The sequence below is a fragment of the Pseudorasbora parva genome, chromosome 25, assembly GCF_024679245.1.
Source record: "Pseudorasbora parva isolate DD20220531a chromosome 25, ASM2467924v1, whole genome shotgun sequence".
Taxonomy (NCBI): Eukaryota; Metazoa; Chordata; class Actinopteri; order Cypriniformes; family Gobionidae; genus Pseudorasbora; species Pseudorasbora parva.
Genome location: NC_090196.1, coordinates 15,899,555 through 15,924,508, shown reverse-complemented (window position 1 = coordinate 15,924,508; position 24,954 = coordinate 15,899,555). Strand labels below are relative to the sequence as shown.

Genomic DNA, 24,954 nt, shown 5'->3' with positions numbered 1-24,954 from the left:
GCACATGAACATTAATGATATCCCACTCTTAATCCGTAGGGTTTAATATGGAGTTGGCCCACCCTTTGCAGCTATAACAACTTCAAATCTTTTGGGAATGCTTTCCACAGATTTAGGAATTTTTGACCATTCTTCTAGAAGCGCATTTGTGAGGTCAGGCACTGATGGTGGAGGAGAAGACCCGGCTCGCAGTCTCCGCTCTAATTCATCCCAGAGGTGATCTATCAGGTTGAGGTCAGGACTCTGTGCAGGCCAGTCAAGTCCTTGACACCAAACTCACTTATCCATGTCTTTGTGGACCTTGCAGGCCATCCCCAAAACTGTTAACACAAAGTTGGGAGCATGAAATTGTCCAAAATGTATGGGTATGCTAAAGCATTAAGAGTTCCTTTCACTGGGACTAAGTGGCCGAGCCCAACTCCTTAAAAGCAACCCCACACTATAATCCCCTTTACACATTACACTTTACTTGGCACAATGCAGTCAGACAAGTACCGTTCTCCTGGCAACTGCCAAATCCAGATTTGTCCATCAGATTGCCAGACAGAGAAACGTGATTTGTCACTCCAGAGAACACGTCTCCACTGCTCTAGAGTCCAGTGCCGGTGTGCTTTACACCACTGCATCTGAAATTTTACATTGCACTTGATGATGATAGGCTTGGATGCAGCTGCTCGGCATGGAAAACCCATTCCATGAAGCTCTCTACACATTGTTGTTGAGATAATCTGAAGGGAAGGCCACATGGAGTTTGGAGGTCTGTTGCTACTGACTGCAGAAAGTTCTGCGCAGTGCGTTTTACCAGGCCTACCCCTTCCTGGTTGAGTTATTGTTGTTCCCAATTGCTTCCACTTTATTATTATACCAATTACAGTTGACCGTGCAATATGTATTAGTGAGGAAATTTCCAGAATGGACTTCACAGAAAATTATGGTACCACGCTTGAATCACAGAGCTCCTGAGAGCGACCTTTTCTTTCCCAAATGTTTGTTGAAGCAGTCTGCATAGGTGCTTGATTTTACACACCTGTAACCATGGAAGTGATTGGAAGACCAGAATTCAATGATTTGGAGGGGTGTCCCAATACTTTTTGGCAATATAGTATACATTTCCAAATTAAGAAGTCTGCACGTTATCTTTCAATGTCTCAAAATAAATGCCTCACCTTCAGTCCTGGGTTTTTACCCATCCTCAGGCTGCCCATCCACATGTCAGTGAGGAGCATCTGGCAACAGGTGTGGGCTATGAAGTCTCTGTGCTTGGCAGCCACTGCCAGCTTCAGACAGGTGGAGTTACTCCAGTTCTTTAACTCGTAAGTCAACAGTTTCATGGCTAGCTGTTCATCATGTTTGTAGGACTGATCCAGCAACTCATAGGCCAGGGTTCCAAACTCCCTAAAACCACCAGAATAGTAATTTTACAGTCTAGAAATATATTTTTGCAGTGTTTAAGTAACAAAAACAATTATTTTGATTTACTGTAACACTGTAAAACAATATAGGAAAAATGACACTTAGTATTTAACTTAGGATAGAATTTAACAGTTGTACTTGCATGCTGTCTACGTAGTAGGGACTTTGCATTAACTCACTTGGAGTTGTTATCGAGGTCTTGAGATATGTCGTCCACCATCTCACTCTGAGAAGACTCGTGAGCCATTCCTTTGAGGAGCTTACAGGCCACCAGAGCTTTAGCCATAGCCTCCTCACCCCTCTGCCACAGAAACAGAGCCATCTTCTGCCGTTTCATCAGCACTGCCCAGACCATCAGCTCGTGAAACGGGTAATGGAAGCGACAGACCTCGGGGTCATCCACGTCAATGTCCTCTTCCTCTTCTTTCTTCTTCTTTTGCTTCTTCTTGCCCTTTGACCTGGGCTCATCATCCTAATGAGGTGAGCAGGGTATTTATATTAATAAAGATATTGTGTGATCTGTCAGAGAATATAATCAAAAGAAGGTCAAATATTTGACATGTACCTCCATTCCAAGCAGCTTCAAGGCTTTAGGCTACAAATATAGGGGCATTGAATTATTTAGACTATTTGTACATGATTAAAACATTTACAAATTCGATTCATCTCTACGTCTCACCCTCTTCAGTCCATAAAGATTGTTGTAAAGAGCTCTGAAGTTTTTCCTTGTGTAGTTACAGCGATAGGCTCCACCCATCAGGTACTCCACCACCAGTCCAATGTCAATCAATGTGATTTGGTAATCTGGTGGGAGATTCCCCTTTGAAATCAAAAGAATAAGCATTATTTCTCCTGAGATGTACAAAATACTTCAATTAACCAGATTGCAAAAGTAAAGTATATCAGATAGCTTTACCTTTTTAACATCTCTTACTACAATATGAAGAGTGTTGGCAGGACCAAGTTTCTGATAAAAAACAACAACAAAGCAAAACAAAATACTCACACACACAAGCCGAGAGATTGTGTATGATTGAGTAATAATATTATGAGCAATATTAAAAAATATGACAGCAGGGCCTGCACTTTTTCCCCAGTGGATTAATGAATTGCTCTCATCCTTTATTGTGCCTCCTTTGTGATAAGCTCCAAAATGATAATGGTTACGGTGCTTACAGTGTTGTATAACTCCTCTAATCGAGGGATGGTTAGAAAATGGTGAATGTTTACACCGTTTTCTATCAGGAGCTTCACAAAATCCACTCTGTCCAGAACCAAAGCATCCATCATGGCCTGCTCGAGGGAGTTCACCTGAAGAGGGCGACAGTGAGCCAGAATTTACAGTGAGGAAAAGCTAAGCATAGGCTACTAATGCACAAAACTTCATAAATGTGAGATCAGTTGTGAATTTTGGAAATGGATGACTATTAACCCTGTTTCAAATGTCTCACTTAACACGGACCAGTGTTTAATACAGGCAGTTTATGACAAAATAATGTCAAGAAAACATGTCTTTCTGTTAGCTGCATGAATGTTGTAATTTGATTCTATAACAAATGACTCTTATGAGCCACTTCTTGTTAGTGAATCTTAAACCTTCAGCATAAACAGTGAAGTCTTATTCGCAAATGACTCAAATGATCTGGTTCTTTTGGGCAAATTGTCACTTATTATTGTGGTGCATTGTGAAATCGAATGAGTGCACTTGATAACGTCCACTATGATTATAGACATCACTACAAATGGTTGTCCCCTCAAATAATGCCGTATTTAAGGGTATGGGGGCGATTTGGGATATAGCCGTACACTCAAGAACTCCGGATTGAATCAGTCTGACAGATCCTTCAATCCAAGTTTTGTGTTGGCCATTATTTCTCTAAGTATATATAATATAATATAATATAAATTATTTAGGGGAAATTATAGTGCAGAAGGACCACACGGTCTTTACCCAGTTAAGTAGTTCTAACTTTCTGGGGTCAGTTTCCTCTGGTGGTTCTGGTTTGGCTTTGCCTCCTTTGCCCTTTTTTCCTCTGGCCTTTCCTTTGTTACGTTGAGTTGCTCCTTTCTGCTTTTCTTGAGATGGTGCTGCGCTGGTGGAGATGTTAGCAAGGGCACTCGCAGGCTATGAAAACACATTTTACAACTTAAGAAATAAATATTGTCTTATTGCTTGGGTATGTTTTTAAAATGGCACTTATTTCACTCACTGGTAGGTTGTGTCCATACACAAAGATTTGATTGCGTGCTATGTCAACTCTATTCCAAGCCAGAGCCAAGCTCAGCTGATCTGGAGCCGATGCGTTTGTTCCTGAATTACAATGAACACATTTGAGTTCATTTTTAACCATGAACCAAATTTGTGGTGACCTTTTAGAAGGTCTGCATACTCACAATACCTTTCAGTAATGCAGTGAGGATTGCCATTTCAATGTCATCTTGTCCCTCAGCACCCATTCGAAAGACTGTTATCTACACAAAAGTTAAATGGAGCAGCAAAACTGACAGTTGACATTTATTGAAACAACGATTTGAGCTCATTCAAATTTACTATAGTGAAAATGAATGGAAAATCTGTTTTCATGGATGAATGTTTGGCTTAATTTGATCAGCAGTAGCAGGAAACTAGCAAATGCATCTCTTATTCACACTGCATAACTACATAGCTAATTCCCCTCCCAAATCAAGTAATACTGCTTTCCTTGTTTTAGACGTCTGGTATCAAATGCAATTACCTCGGAGCTGCAGTCACATGCACACTAATGTTAAATGTAATCACATTGGCATGGATGAGTGGCCCTATCCCAAGACATTCCTGAATGTTAGCATGCATTGCTAATGAAAGACTTATGGTGGAGTATGGACATTTAGATTAGTATCTCATGGCTACAATGGTGGTGGGATTTGTGACACCTTAACTTACACTAAATATTTTGAAAATGAATGCAAGATGTTAAATATCATGTTAAATATCTTTGTTTAAGCAAACCATGTTTACACAAATGCCTTAGGGAAACATTAGCATGCTTCTTTTCATACTAGCATCGAGTAAGCTACACATTAATAGTCACCTTATATAATAGTGCGCTTAAAAGTTGAATGTACATTTATGTGCCTAGTATCCATATAAACCAAAGGTTTTATGTATGTGGACATGTCGGCTTTTAACATACATTAGCCTCCATATAAACCAAAGGTTTTATGTATGTATGTATGTACATTGACATCTCATTTTATGTAAAACACTGTTGTAGAAGGCCATTAGCCTATCTAATGCCAGACAACGTGATGTGATATTACTTTAATAAGCGGAGGAGATGTACAGTGTGGATTATATAAATATATCCTCCCTCCCTCCGCTCATATTCAGGAACAGGGTAAATGAGCGTAGCTGGTAGGCAAGAACAGGTGGCACTACACTGATCCTAGTCCAGATGTATAGAGCTACAGATTATCTCCTGTTCTGGGGCAGTATTACTAAATACTTAACACATCACTTAGCCCTAGTTAAAGCTGCAGCAGCACAAATATTACCATTAGCCGAGCTCCCAGAGTGCACTGGGTCACCCTGTAGGTGAATGTAGTCTATAGGTAAATATCTGGTGATTGTGAAATCTATTCTAACTAATGGAGTCAAAGCACTTATTTTCTAGCAGATAATGTTGTAAATGGCATGCTTGCCCTCTTTTAATCGCATAGTCTCATTTGTACAGCAAAATCAATGATAAGAGCATCTGCTTAATGCTTTAAATGTAAATGTAAAGATGTGATGTGATATAATGTTATGTACCTGATTAATACTACTAGGGAGCAGATGTAATGAGACAGACACATGAATAAAGATGCATGACAAAATGAATAATGAATGAGAATGTTTATTGATGATAGTTTGCACAAAAAAATCCAAAAAATATTCAGTCAATATTTAATCTGATCTAGCTGGTCTCCCAGCCTGGTCAAATTTGTCTTAAGCTGGTCTCTCTTGGCCAAACCAGAAAACCTGACCAGACTGAGAGAGCAACTAAAAGCATCTTAGACTAGTGTTTTGTTTTTGTTTTTCATCAAGAAAGAAAATGGGTTTGTCTTAATGAATGTTGGTTTACATTTGTTACATCTTACGTCCTTGTAGATACTTACCAACTCCCTCTTCTTCATGCATTCAATGACCATGAGCAGAATCTGCCCTGACTGCATTTTGTTGTAGTTAAAGGTTTTCTGGATGGTGACCAGCAGTTGCTCTTTTACGTCCTCATTTACCAGTCTGAAAATACAGATTTTGATAATGAACAGATTGGGCTGATTCCTAGTGTTCCTATTAATGATGGGTCTGTACTAGTTAATACAATGAACATTTTTGAGAATTGACAACCTTTATTCAAATATGATTTTGTAAGCATATTGCGTAATTGTGTGTGTTTTATTTGTGATGACAGTGAAACATGACAAATTGTGCTATTTTCATGATTTATCACATTTTTTATGTGGTTCAAATACAATAATATTTTGAGTTTCTATTTATTAAACCAATTTCCTTCATTGTATCAACTCAAAATTGTAATTTCAATAAACTCAAAATAAACTTTAAGGCAACCGGTTTACTTACTTTTTTAAGTTAAACCAACTAAAAAAACATGTTTACAGTGAGAATCAATAATTCCAGAGATCTGTGTAATAATGATTGTTATTACTCACCCTTCAATCTCTGAGTATTTGTGAGCGAAGGAAATGATATCAGAGGCTCGACCACTGCCATCACAAACCACTACAGGCACAGGCGGTTCCTCACGCAGGCTTTCCAGGACGATGGAAATGACATTGGGACCCCCCTCCACAATCAGACACACCACCGGTACACCCTGGCCCAATCCTAGCACGCATACACACAGAAAAGCAATTCACTTACCTAAATGTTTTGAATTTCTTATTACAGGGATTGTGCACATATCAATATAATACTATTACAAAACATTAGCCTGAATGTTTGAGCCTTTTGAGTGTTTAGTTTTTTTAAATCTTATTTTCAATTACTCCAAATGCATGCACATTAAAAATCAAAATTCCATTTTTTGATTAACAAAAGGAGTGGACAATCATTTTAATTTGCAGCTCCCGGGTCTGATCCCAGATCAGCTGATGACGATGTGAGTGGTGACAGCTGAGCCTCCCTTTGCTGTCCCTGCCTTATCACAAGCTCCAGGCATAGGATGACAAAGGGAAACCCACAGGTCACAGACGCCAAAGCCTTGATCAAACCTGTAATGGCATGGAGCTGAGCATATCTCCATTGGTCCCTGACCCCATCACCCCCATTACTGATAATCAGGATAGATCTTGTGTCGTTCAAACCCTTAGTGAGCTTTCAAATGTGCCCTCTTAGGAGATCAGAGGTACATTAGACCTAAAGCAGATAAGATTTTGCTGATGCTACTGCACTTACGCGTGTTAATCTTCTGGAGTGAAATGTGTTTCTCCAACTGCCTGCGTAGTTTGACCTCCGCCCCGTATTTCCCACATGTGCCATTATCGGACAGTATGAAGTGCGAGTGGCTATTGTTGAGAACGGCAAGTTTGCTCAAAGGGTTGGAGATGGCCTGATATGGTTTGTTTACCTGAAGAGGAAGAGGAACATTGCAGATGTCAATAGACAAGTAAAGCCTCTACCTGACACAGTGCGACGCCTCATAATCACATTTTTTCATATGTTTATGAGCACCATCCTGCTTTGTATTATGTACCGATAGATCATGCTTACATCTTTTCCAATTAGATCCTCTTTGCTCTCCAGGATTCCCCATGGAGCGATGCCTATAGCGCAGACCTTCCATCTGGATTTAGAAGAGTGGTCCTTCAAAGCATCTCCAACATGCCGGATCACCCCTACATTGAGAGAGTAATATAAAACAGATTAAGGAATCTTTCTTAAGCACATCTGATACAAAAACAAATCACATACCGCTAAGAAACCCAGACTGAAGGATTCGAAAATTGGATACAAGTGATTTCAACTGTGTGGATTGGAAGGTATGGGCAACTCTGATCCTGGATGGCCACTGCAGAGTTTGTCTCTATACCTAATTAAACACACCTATATGTAATTTTCTAGTAATTATGGTTAGATTTTTCAGGTATGTTTGACTGGGGATGGAGCTAACCTCTGCAAGACAGTGGCCCTCCAGGACTTGAGTTGTCCATCCGTGTTGTAGACCTTTAATACCCACCAGTGCTGACTCCACCAGTGAAGATCCAAGCCCCAGTAGTCACAGCAGCCTTGATCAGGCCTTTCCCAAAGACTTGCTTTAGTTTGGGCTGCATGTCAAAGTTCTGGAGGCCACCATGAACTGATATAAGCAGCGTAGGCAACTCCAGCTGCCATTCCTTCACCATGAGATGCAGCAAGCTGTCCGGCTTAGTATCATGCGACACCCGAACATACTGTAGGAAAGATTGCATTGTAAGATTAAAGGCAAATGTAACGGTTTATTTCCGAACTATAGCCGTGTTTCCACCACAGGATGTTTCCCACTAGGGACTTTGGGGTGGTACTCAGTGTGTTTCAATCTCAGGTCTAAATTAAGTTCCAGGTAAACTTAATTTTAAACGCAGACAGCAACAGATCTGGGGGGAAAAAGTTCCAGGGACAAATTGTTCTGGGTAATTTCGGTGGAAACATAGCTTATGAATCTTTTCCTGCAATTATGTAACCACAAATGAGCTTTGGTTGATTATTTAGACTTTGTCTGATGTTAAATTCAACTCTCAAGTGGGAATTTTGATTTGCCATGTGCATACAGGTAGTGAGTAAATAAGACTCACTGAAAAACCAGGTGCAAAATGTATTGAATTCACCCAATAATGTTCAGAATAGTTACCATGGCTTTGTTGACAAATCCGCCTCCTTGAAATTCAATGGTGCCATATGCGTCAGTAGGGGCGGTGTGGGTATGTCTGACCACCGACCATTTTTCTTGAGGAGGTTCCACTTGCACAAGATGGTTTTCTTCTAATGGCTTGTTGGTGACGGCACCTACTGCAGTGGCAGTGTGCTGCGCCACTAGATAACCACAGGCACACCTGAAAGAAAAAGACAAAAATCACAGCAAAAATAATGCTTTAGGTTTGTCTTATAGCATGCAACAAGATATAGCTTACGTAAGCCAGTTAGCTGACATTTCATCATTGAAATCATTTAATTGGAGGGTACTGTCTATTCTTTCTATGCATATAGATCACCTATGTCTAAACAGTGGTTACAATTCAATTGGGTCACGCATCAGTGCAAATTCTGGCATCTCTCCATCTACAGGAAGTGTGGTGGACTGGACTACGCCAGCCCCTTCATATCCAGCCCTGTGCCCACACAGTGATCTGTAAAAGGGCTTATGATGTCACACATCACCCCTCATTACATAAGAGTCTACAAAGCCTCAAAACAGAATGAGTCATCGAGGTAATTTGTCTCGCACAATGGTGTCATTATATGTAGTTGCGTGTCGAAATTGTTCTAAATAGAAAAGCTCACCGGGTTGGATCCTTGGCTGGAAATATATGGATGCATTCTCTTTTGTGAAAGGTTTTCTCAATCCAAGCTTTCTGGACCTAAGAAACAGAAGAAAAAAAGATCATCAGACCAGCAGAAGCAGAAAAGGCAGTAAATAGTAAAAAAAAAAATGTAAAAAGTGAAGTTGTATACACATTTTAAAGTTTCACAAATCCCATTATTATGAAAATAATGAACATATATATTCAATGTACCATCCGTTTTTGCCATCAGACGTGCCCTCATATTCATTTATATATGTAACATCAATTACAACAAGAACTGCTTTTAGTCTCTTGAGTTTGTCTAAAGTGAATAGAGTAAATCCTCTTTGCAATGATAATCCTTACTAAAGTATGAGCGGTACAGTACATAGAAGCCCTAGATATACAGAAAACATAGAAGAGGAAATATGTACATGGCAAATGCATAAAATGAATAACTATGGGCACTTATGAAATGCATTTTTTTGTAGATACTTTATATTAGTTGAATGAAAGAGCATCCAGAGAGTCTAGGCCGTGGCCTGTTTTGCTTGCAATTATAAGTGCAGAGCAAATTAGAGTTCAAACCCTGTTCCAGACCAGAGTTATTCATCTCTTTTTTTTTCTGTTCTGAAAAAGTGCCATGGAAACCCACCAACATTTTTAGCTTGAAGACTATGTCAGGTTTTGCTGTGCCAGCTTTGTGATTGTGCTCCGGCGCTGGACGAAAATAACCTTTGGTTCAAAGCAATATCTGTCTGGGCTTTTGTTGTTGGTTCAGCCCTAATTAAGACGAAAACCTTTGAGGCAAATCTCCAAAAAAATCTGGGACAAAACAGTTGCCAAGATAAGAAAGACAGTACGTTGTTAGAAATGTTAGATGTTAGAAACCCACCAGTTAAAACTGTAAAGCAATAAATCCCATTGTTTCGTTTTTTTTGGAAATTGCTTTTTATTGCTGTTGCAGGGAGAACTTTGCAAGTATACGTCAACTTATTCTAACCCTAAACCCACCAATCTACTAATACTCTAATGAGAGTTAGTAGACATGCAGGTACAATGTTACTTATAGTCAATAGAATGTATAAAAAAAACTAAAAAAAAGTGAAACCCGTAACCCCAGTCCTGATCATTCCTATCTCATCCTCAAAGTAGCATCAGTAGACCATGGATCCATGGGTTCCTTCTGGTCACCCACCGTTAGCTAGCAGGGGTCCTACCTGTGGAGCCTCTAGTCGATGTTAAGAAGATGCCAAAGTGAAACTTTCTTCATCCATGTCCCTCCTGGAGCTCTGCTGACGAGAGGTGCTCTCTCCCAGAGCGCTGGCGCCCAGTGAATACCACAGGACATGAAACTTCATCACTTTATGAGGGGCTGTTCATATGATGAGCATGTGAGCAGGCTCTTTGTTCGGGGCACGTCCCATGACTCCAGTTCAAGGTAATCCTTTTGGGAGTCCCATGACCCCTCTCTCCTTGCCCACAGGGTATTTTCATCCCTCGCTGGAGCAAAGCACAACAAATCTACTTTGATAGATTCACAACCCGCGTGAAACACAGTCCTTAAGCTCAGAAAACCTTTTGAGACGGCTTTTCTACCTCAAACGGTCTTCGCAAGTTGACGAGAGTCCGGTTTGTGTCTAGAAATGGACAGGAATGGGAACTCACCAAAGCTTTTCATTTGAGAGCGTCGCCCTCCTCCGAACACTTTGATTTCAAGCCCAATTTGCATAATTGAGAGAATTGGGTGCAGGCATTCTTTTGAAAAGAGGCCTAGTTAAGACATGACAGGACTCCAGTTGGGGGCAAGGTCATCCAACACTAATTGTTGTTAATCTCTATTTTCACCAACCATATTGTGTGTGTGTGTGCGTGCATGTGTGTGTGTTGGTGGTGATGGTGGGAGTTGGGGTCTGACAGGCTAACAATCACGACTAAGCATTGATGTACTTCTCTACTGTCTTTAATCTTTCAGGGAATAATATTTTACACAAAAAAGGAGAAATCTTTAATTAACCATCATCCATAGTGAGGAACTCTACTATGAAGTTATCATTAGTTGATAAAAGAACATGAGTAAATGAATCTAAGGTGGTTTTGTTTGGTCTCCCAGCTTGAAAAATGCCCTCTAAACAGACCAGTCTAACCAATTTGGCCATGCAGGGAGATTACTCAACAACATTGGGCTGGTTTAAAATATATTATTCCGCAGAGTTGCCTGGTTGTCAACCATTACAAAAATGGATATTGCACCCAAAATGAAGATGTCCATTTAGCCCTTTATGGGTCAAATAGAAGTGCTGAGATCATTGGTTTAAAGTGCTTTTCAATGGGTTCTTTCCTCAACCATCCCACTCTTTGTTTGATACTGTCGTCAAAACGCACGTGGACTGCTGGTAATTAAAGCTCTTGAAGACAAAGGCCTCTTGCCACTGCAGTAGTTCAGCCAGTGTGACGCACTTATTTCGGCTTGTTTAAACTCATTATCCACAGCAATTAAAACTCAAATCTTCTGAGCGCTCATCAGCTTTGTTTGGGTTTTCCTCGGAAAACGCACAAAAGCTCTCTGGAAGGAAAAATCTGATTTTCTTGCTCAAATTAACAAGGCCTATAGCAAACCTGGCAACAATCAACACTATTGAGTCTTTCCACATAGTCAGACATCTCGCACATTGTTGCTCAACTAAAAAGGCATTTGTAAATAGGATTGCAGCTACGATTTGTGAGAGCTGAAAAGGGGAAATCAGATTAAAAGTTTATGCAAAGCTTTCCCACAGTTTGTGTACAAGTCTGCATTTTCACACTGTAAAGGCAAAAGGCATGGTAAATAAATACATACGTTCTCAAATTTGATATCGCATAGCCTGTTAACACACTTCATGGATTGAAGTTTCTTCAAAACTAGACAATGAGGATCACATGAGAGGGCAACAGTCTGGTGACCCATTCCTTAGAACTAATGAGCAGTGTGGGATTTGATTTGTGCTCACAGTTCAACTCACAACCTTGTAAAAAAATCTATCTATCTATCTATCTATCTATCTATCTATCTATCTATCTATCTATCTATCTATCTATCTATCTATCTATCTATCTATCTATCTATCTATCTATCTATCTATCTATCTATCTATCTATCTATCTATCTATCTATCTATCTATCTATCTATCTGTCTGTCTGTCTGTCTGTCTGTCTGTCTGTCTGTCTGTCTGTCTGTCTGTCTGTCTGATCACGTTCTATACTATATATTTGTGAACATCGAACATCTAGCAAGAGAGAGACAAATGTATTTGAACACTGTGTGCGTATTAAAGGTTGTCCCCTAAATTGGTTCAAATCCTTTTTGAATACCAGAACTTTATCAGTCTGTGTGGATGGGTGTTCATCCTTAAAATCAATCTTGACCTGTGGGGTTCCCCAGAGATCTATCCATGGCCCCATTTTGTTTCATTTATGCACCCTCTGTGTTCGATTTTAATAAACAGTATCGTTTCATTGTTATGCTGACAACACTAAAATCCATGTGCCTTTTACGCAAAATGTCAATCAAGGTTTGGTGCTTAACCATTCAGAGGTCAGATATTAAAGCTTGGATGTCCCTAAATGTCTTAAATCTCAATGACTGTAAGACAAACTAGTCAAATGAGACTTCTCTAAGCTTTTCTAAGTGTTCACGTTGTGTTTTACTTCATACTGTTGTACATACTGGCACTTTTTAATTGCTATTGTTCAGCACATTGGTTAACTACTGTTGTTTTATTGTGCTTTATAAATAAATTGAGATTGAGATTTTACTTTTAAAAGAACTTTTTACGTCAAGTTAAGTTCTTAAGCTGAAAAGATCTGCTTTTTTGCTGGCCGTAAACTCTTGCGCTGCAAAAAATGCTTTTCTTACTTAGTATTTTTGTCTTGTTTCCAGTCTAAATATCTAAACATTCTTACATTAAGAAGCATTTACTAGACAAGTAAAAGTTATTGTCTGGTTTTGGGGGAAAATAACTCCAAATTGAGTGAGTTTTTGCTGACAATTAAGCAAAATAATCTACCAATTTTGAGTTATTTGCCCCCAAAACCAGACAATAACTTTTGCTTGTCTAGTAAATAATGTAAGAATTTTTAGATATTTGAACTGGAAACAAGACAAAAATACTAGGTAAGAAAAGCATTGTTTTTTTTTTTTTTTTTTTTTGTTTTTGCAGTGGCCAATACAGTATTATAGGGGTTATACTAGGTTTGGGGACAATAGGTCTATGGGCTAGAAAAGAAAAGTTTGCTAGAAAAGTTTAAAATTCTTAACCTTTATAAAACAGTACTTTTCCCCTCTTACTCTGCCTCTTAAAAGACTCATTGTCTCCGTGGGTTTGAAAATCCAGTTAGCCATCATCACATGAGACCAACATGTCACTGATTAGCCTTGAGATTTCTTAGTCATGAGACACATTTTTTAGACAACTATGTTTGTGTGAGAGTGATTTCTCTGTCTTTCTGAGAGGGGGAAGGGGCAGAGACCGAAAAGAGAAAGGGTTGTGTGATTTTGGAGGATGCATGCAAATGTCAAAGGAAGTGTTTAAATAACAACCATATCCTTAGACCGCACACACACCCCTACAAACTGTGTCTGCATGAGTCTATTTGCATGTGCTGTAATATTTTGCCAATTATTTTAAAGCTACCTTTCTTTGTGACAAATATTTTTACTGTACTGCTAGACAATAATCAAAGTATTACATTTACTTATTAAAATCACACATTTGTAAACTTCGCAGACTTTCACAGAAATTTGATTTATACATTCTGACTTCTTTACCCTCTACTGAAAAAGTAGATTTGACTTTGGCAACTCTTTAATGTATGAGTCCAAAATGTGCCACTCAGCATTGGCACAAGAGTATATATGCAAAGTTGCAAAGATATATTCGGTTCCTTCTGATGGATATATTTTCGGTCTTAATCACATGAAATTGGACATTTAAAAGAAGGGAGTTAAAGTGCTTAATCTTGGTGCTCATACTGGGAATGATGGGGGATTAGAGGCAGAAGAGGAGCATCAAACCACAGAGGTGTCGCTCATTCTGGTGCTGCTGGAGAAAGTTGCGTTGCTTGTGCTGGCTTATGGGTGCCCTTTTGGTTTCTCTTGCGATCGTTAAGATTAGGATTTGGATTAGTAAGAGATTGAAAAAATGCAAATCTGTTTTATATAATGTATCTCTAACTTCATGTTTCGCAACATTGCAACAAGTTAAATTTGCTTTTTAGCTTCATAGGAGCAGCTGTGGTTAGGGGTGTAACGGTAGAGATAATCAGTGAGGGAAATCATTTTTAAAGTATTTTAAATTAAATGTAAGTATTCAAAAAAATCAATCAATCAAAATTTTATTTATATAGCACAATAAATACAACAGTAGTTGGCCATTGTCCTGAACAAGAGGATAAATACATAAATATAATAATGCAATAATAAGAAATGAGTTTACATCAGAAACACTAATTTGAAAGTATTATATTAATTTATATAATATTAACAATTTACGATAAGTTAGTTACATTAGTTAACATGAACTAATAATAAACTGCACTTCTACATAATTTATTCATCTTTGATAATGTTAATTTCAACATTTACTTATACATTATGAAAATAAAAAGTTTTATTTGTTAACATTAGTTAATGCACAGTGAACTAACATGAACAAACTATGAACAGCTGTATTTCTATTAACTAACGTTAACAAAGATGAACAAAAGCAGTAACAAATGTATTTCTCATGGTTAGTTAATACATTAACAAATGTTAACAGATGAAACCTTATTGTAAAGTGTTACTCATACCCATATTATATTATGTTATTAAAAATATAAACTTTTTAACTGTTTTTGTTAGCGCATGAGGCTTTCAATTTTGCAGAATATGTAACACAACATAACAGTAAAAATAATTTTCTTCTATTTAATAATAATAATAATACATTTTATATTATATTAATCAATATAGTCAACATCAATATAGTACAATATAATATAATAAAATATAATATAATATAATATAATATAATATAATATAATATAATATAATATAATATAATATAATAGTACATTTTATTTATAGGTGCCTTATATGACACTTAAGGACAACTTACAAACACAATAAAACATTAAGCAACAAATAATCATTATTACAGCCTGGATACAAACATAAAGCAATCACACAAAAGCCTGACTCAAGGGAAGATTTAAAAACAAGAGGACTTTCACTGTTTCAGACATCCTGTGGCAGCAAGCTCTATAAATAAGGAGCTGCATGTCTAAATGCTTGGGAGCCTAGAAGTTGAGTGCCTTGTAAGAAGGAAAGAAGTTTATACATGAATACTATATTTAACCGGGAGTCAATGCAATTATTGTTATATGGGAGTAATGGGTCCGGGTAGAGGAGTTCTGAAATTTTTTTTGAGCAGCTGAATTCTGTACTAACTAGAGTTTGTAGAGAAGCTTTGAAGACAGACCATAAAAAAGAGTGTTACAGTAAACAATATTAGAAGTGGGCCATAATGATGAAGTTTATTTATATTACGTATGTGGAAATATGCAGAGGGAATGACACTGTCTTTGTCTTTAATGTGCTTCGAATTACAAAGATCACACCCAAACACATACTGAAAAACTACTGAAACATTTAGATTGGCCAGATTAGTTTTTGAACAAACAACAAGAAGAAAAAATACTGCTGTTAAGTTTAAAAGGAAGTTTAAAAGGATTTAATGTAACTCACTCATCAATCTCAGCTAAACAACTTGAGAGGATATATGAAGGAAAAGTAGATAGGTTTGGAGTCATCGGCATAGCAGTGGAATGGATTACCACATTTCCTAAAAATATTACCAAAGAATAAAAGATAAAAAATAAAAGAGGACCCAAGACTGAGCCCTGCAGAACACCATTATTGACGTATGAAGGCTTTGATCTACACTGCTGTACAAACTGAGCAAACTAATAGTTTACCCAGCTTCACTAGAAAGAAATAGAAATGTTGAGAAAAAATAGCAAGCAGAATGATTCTATACATCATCTAAGTCAAATATGAGCGCAATATGACAGATTAAGAAAAGAATTGCAAAAATATGTAGCCCAAGCTGACTGGACTGGTCTTCCCTCTGCCCAATTCTGACAAGCTGATTGGATGAAGACTAAACCCTTCAAGTGAGATATAAACCTGTGTTGTTTTAGTATCATTGTTACTATTATAGTGATTATATTTTATTTTTATATGTTCTGTTTCAAGTTTTAGTAATTGTGTCCAAATAGTTAAGTTTTAGTGTTTTTAGTTATTGTAGTATCCCTGCTGTGAATACCTGGTTCAGTCATGTCACATGCTGCTGAATTCACTCATAAATGGAAAAAAGTGTGGTGGAGTTGTGGACACTCTTACCTTCTGCGATCCTGATGGTGTGCGTTTAATGGAGGCCCGTGTGATGGAGCCACTGGCTCTCCTGCCGCCCCGCTCCATGTGTCCGGTTCACGATGCACCTTAAAGACTCATGACCGTGTCAGACCCCCTAAGATCCTCTTTTGCTCGGTCTCTAAAGCGGTCCCAGCACTAGCAGCGTAAAAGCTCATCTCCTGATGTCCACTCTTTGGGTTCTCCCGCCCTTAACTGACAAGACAGAAAGATGCAGATGAGGATAAAACATCTCTCGATGACACGCTTGACACATAGACCCCGTTTCCTCCGCTTGACAGCCTGTAATCAGGATTAATGCAGCCAGCTCTTGGGAGCTTGCGACTTTAATGGGGGAGAGATTTAATAAATTGTTATTGAAGGTAAATCTACTTTGGGACACTGTGGCCCAAAAAGGCTTTGAAGACATGCAAACTTTGTGAGGATGTGTCTCCTGGACTGCAAGAAGAAAACAGGTATACGACCGGTGATGTGTCAGAATGACTGTGGTAGAGTTTGAAGAGAAAGTCTTTGAGGATGGACAGTTTTGCAAACCGTAAAATAATATTTACCTGTTTAGATCATGATGATCTTATTACAACTGTCCTGCTATTATTTTAGTTAAAGTTAAGCGAACCATCATAATAGTCAAATGCACAGGGTTGAGCACTCTACAACCGAGTGGTTATTTCAAATAAACAAATATTAATTGAATTGGTTCTTAATGCATGCACACAGAAATAAAAGAGTCAATCAAATGAAACCTGAAACAGATGTGCACCTTCAAAACCTTTCAAATAAATTACATTGAGAGGAACCTTTTGGTGCCGTGCGAACATTTGAAAAAGTAAAATAGACCACTGCCCCCTTGTGCTTATTGTTGGAATTGTATGTGGATTATGGGTAAAAAACCTAATCAGTGTCCAGGCTACACATACTTTATATACAATAAACAATAACCTGTATTGTTAGACACACACACACACACACACACACACACACACACACACACACACACACACACACACACACACACACACACACACACACGCACACACACGCACACACACACACACTTGTCTGCTCACCAACAACTGTGGCAGCCTAGTTTTCCAAAGTTACTAGCCACTCAGCATTTTCAATGGCTATAATCTTGACAGATATTTTATTGAAAGATATTATGTCATAACTTGGCAGCACGTATATTAGACTGCTGTCACTTTAAGACCTGACGCATGGATCCTTTATATTGTTACACATGCTTTTTCTTAGCCTGATAAGCCAGACCCACATCAAGATGTTTTGTCTGGAAACTCACCATTGACAGCTCAATCCGAGGGGCGGGATAAACGGTTGTCTTTTAAACTCCCTCTGCAAGGCGTGCACGTCATTGGATAGCGCTACAACCAGACAGAGCAAAGAAGGTGAAGCAGAGCTCGTTGATAGATTAAACATTCGCTGTATCCGGTCAGCAAAACTCCAATATCCCACATCCTCCTTTCTTAAGAATGACCAGTGCCGTTCTTTGTTCTTTTCTCAGAGAAAAGCTTAACTCCAAGTCTTCCAGAGTCGCGGTCAAAGCTGATTCGAAAGACCGCCGTTCGCCAGATTCTGTGTTTACTAGTAGCACACAAGCGCAACTCGGCCTTCATTATGTTAAGCCCCGCCCACCGACCCTATACACGATGTGATTGGCCCGTCCAGAATTTGCCGTTTACAGCTCTGTAAAGTGTATTGAGAGTTGCTAGACGACACTCGCGGCAGATTAGATATGCTGCCACTAGGGTGCGTCTAGATTTCTAGGCTAGCTTTTTCTTGTTTTGCTGTTCTGATTTTTTATTTTTTTTTCACTTAAAAACATAACTGACTGTGTTTATGTGAATACTCGCCAAGACTATTTAGGAGCAATTAGCAGCAAAATTTTAAGTAAAAAATTACGTGAAATACATGCAAACCCACACGTATTTCATGTAAAATTCAAGCCCTGTACAGTCAGCAATATTCATCCAGAGGAAATAAAACAAGTGAGTGAGAGGAGGCGGTTTGTGTGTCGACTCGCTGTCGGAGAGATGAGAAAGCAAGAAAGAGCAGCTGGTATTGTGTATCTATTCTGCAGAAAATGAGAATTGGAAGCGTTTTGGATATTTCCGTGTCAAAAAAAACAATATTTTTTGACAACACTGCATTAAACTTTCTGAGTGTATTCATTAATTTTATATTTTATTTGATATATTTTAACTGAAAAGCTCATGATTGGCTGAAGATGTCAATAAAATAAGGTGAACAAACTGACACGCAGTAGAAAAGTAAAGAAATCCATGTAAAATATAGAAGAACAACACAGCTGATGTGAATAGATTAAAGTGAACGTTAATGTGTGTGTCTGTCTGTCTCTATCAAAGCACAAAAAGACAGACTTATGTCATGTATAACGGTCAGATTTGGAGCCGCAGCTTGTTAGAAATGAACTTTCTAATGTTACATAAGAGTCAAGCGATTTATTGATAGCTTGATTTTGTATTATTTGTGAGGCTTTGTGCTTTCTAAAATGACAATATCATAATTAATAAAAATCAATCCAAGAAATGGCTTCATGCACAAGGGGATTTAAAACAAGCCAGGACAAACACTGATATGTTTACAGGCTAAAATTAAAATATCTATAATTCCTCCAACACTTTTGATTAAATGCCACAGATGAGTACATCTGCAAATTGAATCTTTGATGCAGGCCTACAATAAACTCACAGCAAGTTCTAGAGCATACAGAGTCTAGCGTACATACACACTGGGATCTTACCTGTGCTGAATTCTGTGAACTTCACAGCAGATTATATTGTCTTAACAATGAAGGTTCTCCTCAAATTAGAGTGCCTTCCCTCCATGAAACTATACTCAACGTGTTTCCTTTGCTTTAAGAACAGATAATGCATAATTTCCCCTTGTAAGCAGACACAAATGAGCTTTATGGACGCAGATGGCTCAGGCTCACATTCTAATTCCCTACAACTCATGAGCCTGTTGTGTTCACCGGAGCTTTCCACAAAACACTGCAGCATCCCATGTACAGCATGTAGTAGCTAAAACCAAAATAAATAGCCTTTTATTATAAACTATATCACTATATTCAAGTATAAACAAATGTAATAAAAGAAAAAGCATATTGGCCCCTGAAGCCACAAGTTTACCCTGCACATTGTGTCACTATAAAATGTCAGTTTCCTTTGACCTGTTCTGAACAAATAAATAGTAGAATGCTTTTATTTATTAGATTTAATATGTGGAGATATATAACATGATCTCCCCTCTCAGGAATGTGCTGAACCCGAATCCATCATCTTAATCTGGATTTATATACACTAACACCGACCATAGAGCTTATCGGACCTTAATTGACAATGCAGGATTAAGAAACATGAGCATTATTTCAGCTGTGCTGGTGGGGATCATATCAAGTGACGTCCAATTCCAGTTTCACAACCAGAAAGACAAGTTGTTTTATATAAAGGGAATGTATAAAGCTGCCTTATTTTAGAAACAGCCATCCCAAACAGACAGACGGATGGAGACTGTAACAGTGTAATGATGGATGGATAGATTTTTATTATTTAGGTCATTGTGTTGGGTAAGTTACTCTAAAAAAAGTATTGAATTACTAGTTACTAATTACATTTTCAATAGTGTAATTAGATTACTGTACAAATTACTCTCTCCAAAAAGTATTTACTTACTTATTACTAATTACTTTCTTAATCCCACACTGTAAAAAAATATTGAGAAAAAAAGTTACCTGGTTGCCTTAAAATTTTGCGTTCATTGAAATAAAATTTTTGAGTTAATACAATGAACATTTTTTGCGATTCGACAATCTTTATTAAAATATTATTAAAAGATTTTGTAAGCATATTGGGTATTTTTGTGTGTTTTATTTCTGATGACGCAGTGAAGCATGCCAAATAGTGCTATTTTCATGATTTATCAAATTTTTTATGTGGTTCAGATACAATAATATTTTGAGTTTCTATTTATAAAACAAATGTACTTCATTGTATCAACTCAAATATTTAATTTCAATAAACTCAAAATTTTAAGGCAACCAGGTTACTTACTTTTTTAAGTTAAACCAACAAAAACCAACAATATTTTTTTACAGTGAACATTGACTAGTAAAGCGATTCAAGGATAGACATGAAACGGCTCTTTTAATTCATTCAAATACAAAATATAAAACTACATCAATTATTCTTATTAACTGACCAGTTTTGCAGGTGAAAAGGATAGATAAAAACATGCATTTTAAAGTTTTGATATTCCACTATTGTATTATGTATAATTGTTCCACAGTTTATACACCGTATTTAGTTCAAAGACATGTGAAGTAACTGTAATTACATTACACAAAAACTAAGAGTAATCCCTTACTTTACTTTGTCAAGGGAAAAGTAATAAAATTACACACTCTAAAAAATGCTGGGTTAAAAACAACCAAAGATGGAAATGGACAAACCCAGAAATTGGGTTGTTTGAATGGTCCATTCACTGGGTTCAAACAAACCAATTTCTGGGTTTGTCCATTTTCAACCCAACTTGGGTTGTTTTTAACCCAGCATTTTTTAGAGTGAATTACTTAGTAACTAGTTACACCCAACTCTGAAGTCTCTGAATCCATTATGTTGGGGTTGTAACATTTTTCGTACCACTAGATGGCGCTCACACAGCACTGTTTCTCATGTCTCACTTATTCTCTAACTAGAAGGTGCTGGCATGAACGTGCACTTCCTGGTCTCTTTGTCTGGCTGATTTGCATAAGAGACAAGTTTTAGGTCAACAGTCCGTGCTACTGACAATACTAATTTGCTTCCTGCTCAAACATCTCCTCCTGTCGTACCCCTTGTCAACAGACATGCTCTATGTTAAGCAACAGTTTGAAAACGACTCATATGTTTTCAGGCAATTATTTCAGGTATCTTTGCTGAACCAGTTATCTCTAGCACCTTGCCGGTGGTCATGTCCACGAGTCAACACAACCCCTCCAATGACAAACTGCAGAGGGTCACATACAAGGTGTGAATATGGACCTGTCAGATTCGCTCAAAATCTCGCATGGAAAATCTGAATCCGACCAGGCACCCGAAACCATCAAGCCGACTAAACAAACATGTGCAGACACAAAGTTCATTGTGTTGTGTTGTAGATGGTCAACAGCTGTCATGAATGAATTGTTTTGTTTTCTACTTGTTAATTTCCAAATGTTTTTGCCCTGACATGTTTCCAAAAAGAAGGAAAAAGTAAACAGCTGGCCGGCAGGTTAAACGCCCACCAAATTAGTTCCATATGTGGCAATCTATGGAAAACACTTCTTAGAAATGTATTATGAGGCCAGATTTTAACCTCCTTTAAGTCAAAAACAAAGCAAAGCCACAGAATAAAAGAAGTGGGTTCAAAGTAAATGTGTAAAAGTATCTTTACGGACAATATATTACCAGAGTAAAGGGATATTTGCACCTGTGTAGTCAGTTTACATGCAGCTACGCATTACAGAGATGAATAATGCAGCAGGTGTCTGTTCTACCTGGAAGCTGACAGCCCCACCTGGTTACTATGACCACAGACAACAGCCCCAGCAGGCAAAAAGGGCACGTTTCCGCTCTTGCACGCGTGTTTCGACGACGGGCGGGAAGGTGGTAATTTGATAGACACCAATGGTGGATCACGTACACCACAGACTCTCATGTTCTGAGGGAATAATCTCAGAGTAGGTACAAGAGATGGAAGTTCGGGTTTTTCAAAATTCATGTAATCCTGCAAAAAGGCAACACAGGCTGGAGAGAAAGTAAAACTTCACACAGAGCTGATATCAGGGCATGCCAAGGCATGTCAGTTTCTCCAAGCAGAGCTTCTATAGACAGGAGGATTTGAACCTGTGGCTCTAGTTCAACTAGTCAATCTTGTATGAAGTACAGAAGAACGTACTGGATATGGTAAAAACAGACACTGGAGATACTGTTATGAACTTCAGAATCACTCATCTTCTACATTTCACTTTGTTTGTATTTCTTTTCTGTCACACATACTCTTTGTGTGAACTTAAGTACACAATTGGTCTTTAAGCAGTCATAACAAGTCCCAGTATCGCATGTAGTGAGGGACGCACCCGCTGATTACTACATCGCTGCATACTTTGAGTGTGAGACCATCGCAGGCACGTGCCTCTCCTAATCACACTCACCTTCAGGTAAACGTCACTCACATGTGTTAAAATCGAGGCCAGTGGCCTCTAGTTGGCTTTCTTGAGACCTGGAATTAAAAGATTTTATTTAAAGGGTTAGTTCACCCAAAAATTTAAATTCTATCAATAATTACTCAGCCTCATGTCGAAAACAAAGTTTCAAGCATTATGAATCAGTTTATCGATTCATGATTCGGACCGCCAATGTCACGTGATTCCAGCCGTTTGACACACGGTCCAAATCATGGATGGATACGCTGATTCATAACGTTCGAAACTTTGTTTTGAAATCGGACATCACTATATAAGTCGTTATTTCGTTTTTTGGCGCACAAAAACTGTTCTCGTCGTTTCATAAAATTATTGTTGAGCCACTGAAGTGAGATGGGCTTTGTAACGCGCCTTTATGGGTCTTGAGAGAGGAAATTACATTGGTGTGAAGGCCTTTCTGAGCCATCGGATTTCAACAAAAATATCTTCATTTGTGTTCCGAAGATGAACGGAGGACTTACGGGTATCGAACGACATTAGGGTAAGTAATTAATGACTCAATTTTAGTTTTTGGGTGAACTAACCCTTTAAGTAATTACATTAAATATACTCTATGCCATATTTCACATTTATTAAATGCATTTCAGTCATGACAACTCCCGTAGTGGATTATTTGCCTAGCATTTATTGGCATAGGCCATGGAATATACATAAGCTTGATTTTGGCGGACAATATCCGCTACTCCATTGCTACTCTTGCACAAATACAAGAGCGACGTAATTGGTTGTCGTTTCCCAAAACTGTATTTTGTTGCAAAATTATCATTCATCCACGTTGGTTAATGATGTCACACAGAATTAATGACATTTTTGACATGGCATGGCATCTGAGGACATTTTTCTTAGTTATTTTGCTTTACTTTCAGATTCAATCATAGGCTCGTTCATCCTAGAGCACGTACACACTCTTCAAAAGCGGTGCTTTAAATCTCTTGACAAACTAAAAGGCGTAAATTAAATTTGGATATATTCTCAATAAAAGATAGTACTGTCAGCTTGCTAATTTTGCTCAAAATTTGCATTTATTAAATCCAGATGTCATGCAAACCAGAGACTATGCTTCTAAGCACAGGCCGAGAACTGTTGTTACACAACTTTGCGATGCTGTTTGCGAATGTTTGTTGGAATTATCATTTTGAGGAACACAGACTCTTTGAACTATGCTGATAATGAAGGAACTTGTGACCAAAGTGGGCTAACGATGCTTTGGGGAAATGTGCCCGAGCTCAGTCAAAATAAAAATACAGGCTGCTGTAAGAAAATGATAGAACCCACGTAGCAGATCTCTAAAGGTGGTGCTGGGGAGGAGAAGGGACAGAAGTTTTCATAATCTCGAAAAAGAGCTATCACAGGCTAGGGTTCCGGATGTACGGTTACACGAGTTAGGAAGTATTTCTGATAGGCTGATGCCATGGTGTTGGGCGAACCAATCAGCGCATCGGTTAGAGTTTTATGCCTGAATTATGTATTTACATAATTTGTGGTGAAAACATACATTACCCATGATGCTGTACAGAAAACTTAAAGCAAAGCACGCCAAATGATCTCTGTAGCCCTGCCTACTCCCATGAATCACTGCGAATGACGTAATCGAGTTGGTTTCCCTACATCTCAAAATATTGTAATATTATACACAAATATATTGCAGTACATTAAATGTTTATATACATAATAAACATTTTTAAAAGCGTAGTTTTATTTCTCCATCATTTTTAATGTTAATTGCTGTTAGCAATGCTTCATGGGATTGCAGTTTTTTTCCCTCACTAAAGCCGTTAAGTTTACAGTCTTGTATTTTTGTCCGATCCATAATCATTTTTTGGGGCTTATAACACTTTAACAATTTTTTTTTTTTTTTTATCCCTGGGAGAAATGAATGGAGGGAAAAATACTAATGCAGCTGAAAAAGTAGGAGGCACTGTTGGCTCTATATCTACCTAGACTCTTTTATTCATGTGGAGCAGAAAAGATGAACAAGGAGTATGTTCATATTACACTTTCCCATACAACAAAAGCACATAGCAAGTGTTGTATCAGCTGTCAAACTGAATAAAAAGAAGACAAAAAATACAAACAAGCCCAACATAGCATGTGAAGTCAAGGAGGTTAATAAAACCTGGAGAGAGCTTCCTGTTAGCATTTCAATGGAAGGTGCTTGACTGGTTCACAGCCCAACCATTCACTAGCGACACTCAGCTGTGAGGAAAAAGATATAAGTTCTTTTTTAAGCTTTTAAGAGACCTTTAACATGAAATGGGTACTAATATAGGTACCAATCTACTAATATAGTGAAATACTTGCTATATT

General features: G+C 38.0%; 1 protein-coding gene across 1 annotated transcript in view; it reads right to left on the bottom strand.

Moving 5' to 3' along the window:
• LOC137065185 (transient receptor potential cation channel subfamily M member 1) overlaps nt 1–24,954 on the bottom strand; it is a 46,335-nt gene that overhangs the window by 7,308 nt on the left and 14,073 nt on the right. The window contains exons 2-18 of the mRNA XM_067436771.1: nt 16,359–16,583; nt 8,933–9,009; nt 8,283–8,484; nt 7,632–7,845; nt 7,166–7,290; nt 6,851–7,022; nt 6,106–6,280; nt 5,551–5,674; nt 3,813–3,885; nt 3,624–3,724; nt 3,365–3,538; nt 2,590–2,724; nt 2,330–2,380; nt 2,093–2,233; nt 1,979–2,008; nt 1,593–1,885; nt 1,167–1,395 (exon numbers count right to left, since the gene is read on the bottom strand). Of these exons, the coding sequence (XP_067292872.1) occupies nt 1,167–1,395; nt 1,593–1,885; nt 1,979–2,008; nt 2,093–2,233; nt 2,330–2,380; nt 2,590–2,724; nt 3,365–3,538; nt 3,624–3,724; nt 3,813–3,885; nt 5,551–5,674; nt 6,106–6,280; nt 6,851–7,022; nt 7,166–7,290; nt 7,632–7,845; nt 8,283–8,484; nt 8,933–9,009; nt 16,359–16,436 (2,394 nt within the window). The 5' untranslated portion in view covers nt 16,437–16,583. The remainder of the gene's footprint in view (nt 1–1,166; nt 1,396–1,592; nt 1,886–1,978; nt 2,009–2,092; nt 2,234–2,329; nt 2,381–2,589; nt 2,725–3,364; nt 3,539–3,623; nt 3,725–3,812; nt 3,886–5,550; nt 5,675–6,105; nt 6,281–6,850; nt 7,023–7,165; nt 7,291–7,631; nt 7,846–8,282; nt 8,485–8,932; nt 9,010–16,358; nt 16,584–24,954) is intronic.